Genomic DNA, 2,043 nt, shown 5'->3' with positions numbered 1-2,043 from the left:
GAGAGAGAGAGAGAGAGAGAGAGAGAGAGAGAGAGAGAGAGAGAGAGAGAGAGAGAGCAGCTTCACAGGTGAGCGTGGAGGTGGAATACTCACAGTGCGCGGCGGCGGACGCTCCGCTGAAGACGCTCAGAGAGTAAAGGGTAACCATATGCAGCAGAACAACCATCTTCCCAGCCGTGGTGGTGCGGGTATTATCCGTTTGTCCGCAGAGAGAGAGAGAAGAGAAAAAAAACAGAGGAGAGGTTCCTCCTCGCTCCTCCAGCACGGAGGGATAGAAGGAGTCTGATGTGGAAGAGAAGAGCAGACCGCTCCGACGACGACACTCCCTCAATGAGAGGCGCAACCCGCCTCTCTCTCTCTTTCCCTCTGTCTCTCTCTCTCTCTCTCCCCCTCTGTGCCTCTCTCTCTCTCCCTCCGTCTCTCTCCCTCTCGGTGTCTCTCTCTCTCTCCCTCTCTGGTCTCTCTCTCTCCCTCGTTCTGTCTGTCTCTCTCTGTTTCCGTCTATATTGGCAGAAGGGGCATTGTGGTGCCCAAGCATTGCAAGGGAAAATGCACCACAGGGGAAGGCTGTGTATGCAGCAGCAGCAATTAATGCCTCTATCTATCCAGCTAACTTTGAAATAACAAGTACAGTGTGTAAGCATGGAGCATGAGTGTTCTGGCATGTTATAAATGATTTTATTCTCACTACCACTAGTGGTTGCTTTTGTGGGAGGGAGCCAAACTTTGTGAAGCATCGGCTTGTTTCATTTATTTATTTTTATCTGTTCTGTTCTGTGCCAAGAGCAGACGTCTTTCTGTCTCAAATTCAAATTAGTTTTATTGGCATGAAGTGCAAGGCTGACAAACGATGTGGCACAAGGTGTGTATAATGATATGTGCATAAACAAGACCAGGATTCTACAGCCAGAGCAGGGGAGGGGACACATTCACCAAGGGGCCCCATTAAGCAGCCCATAAAACCACACCTGACTTTCCTGGTCACCAGGCGTGACAGCCACGTCGCTGTTGTTTTCACCTTGTGTGTGAGTCAGCATGCCAAAATGTGGTCCTGGAGACAACTACTGTATGAGGAACTACCACAGAGGAGGTCTCAGTACTTCCCCAGGTGTCTGTCTGGGGATGAGTTTTTGTGACCGTCCAAGATGGAGTCACCAAACCAGGCATGGTCCGAGCAAGGGGGGGAAGTAGCCTTTGCCATGCCAATTTATGCCCCTGAACATTACAGGTCAAGTTTTTATTAGAATCATAAACATACGTGACATTTTTGACCTGCATTTCACCCACCTGAAGTATTTTAGTAGCAGTGGGGAGCAACTTGGGCTTCAGTGTCTTGCTCAAGGACTCTTTGACATGCAGACAGTATTATCCAGGGGATCCAACCGCCAACCTTGGGGTCAATGGCCGCCCCCAAAGTTGGTAGTTCGATGGCTCCAAGCATTACCTTCCAAATGCTGAAAAATGAAGCTAACACAAAAGTGGCCAAAACTGCAGTTCATCAAATGTCCACTAGAGGCTGGCTGCAAAAGGGAGTCAGTCCCCATAGACTTCCATGTTAAAATGGTGGTCGACCAGCAACAAGTCTTCATTCGGTCCGCCTCAGCTCCATCCACGCTCCACCTCTTTGCCCATTTTTGGATTTGCCCGGAGTAAGTCCACTGTGTCGTCGCTGCCAAGATGGCCGCGGCCGAAGACGCCCACATTGAGCTTCATTTTGGTTCTTCGGAAACCTCCGGTTGACGTCACGGCGACTACGTCAATGTTCCATACAGTGTGTGGATGGTTCGATGTGACATATCGAGGTGTGCTGTTGAGCTCAAAATGAAGAAAACAGTTTGGCAAGATATGTGTGGTTTGAGCAACGGAAGTGGGAGAGTAGGAAGTGGAGAAAGCCGCTTTACGGCCTCGCCCTGGTTTGGCGTCGCGGCTGGTTTGATCCCAATACACTATGGTCTCTAGTTTAAACATACATTATATTTCACAAGGTTTTTATTACCGATTTAAAAATGCTCCCCACTGTATTTTGTAAAGTAGAAAATATAA

The 2,043-nt window shown here is 48.9% G+C and overlaps 1 protein-coding gene across 1 annotated transcript in view; it reads right to left on the bottom strand.

Annotated features, from left to right (window-relative positions):
• Positions 1-327, bottom strand: part of LOC116398032 (contactin-associated protein-like 5) — an 85,412-nt gene extending 85,085 nt beyond the window's left edge. The window contains exon 1 of the mRNA XM_031874014.1: positions 94-327. Within this exon, the coding sequence (XP_031729874.1) occupies positions 94-166 (73 nt within the window). The 5' untranslated portion in view covers positions 167-327. The remainder of the gene's footprint in view (positions 1-93) is intronic.
• Between the last annotated feature and the right edge of the window lie 1,716 nt (positions 328-2,043).

Source organism: Anarrhichthys ocellatus, unplaced genomic scaffold (genome assembly GCF_004355925.1).
Source record: "Anarrhichthys ocellatus isolate YVR2014 unplaced genomic scaffold, GSC_Weel_1.0 scaffold77, whole genome shotgun sequence".
In the NCBI taxonomy this organism is placed as follows: domain Eukaryota; kingdom Metazoa; phylum Chordata; class Actinopteri; order Perciformes; family Anarhichadidae; genus Anarrhichthys; species Anarrhichthys ocellatus.
Note: the sequence above shows the minus strand (reverse complement) of the source record. Positions and strands in the feature narration are given on the sequence as shown.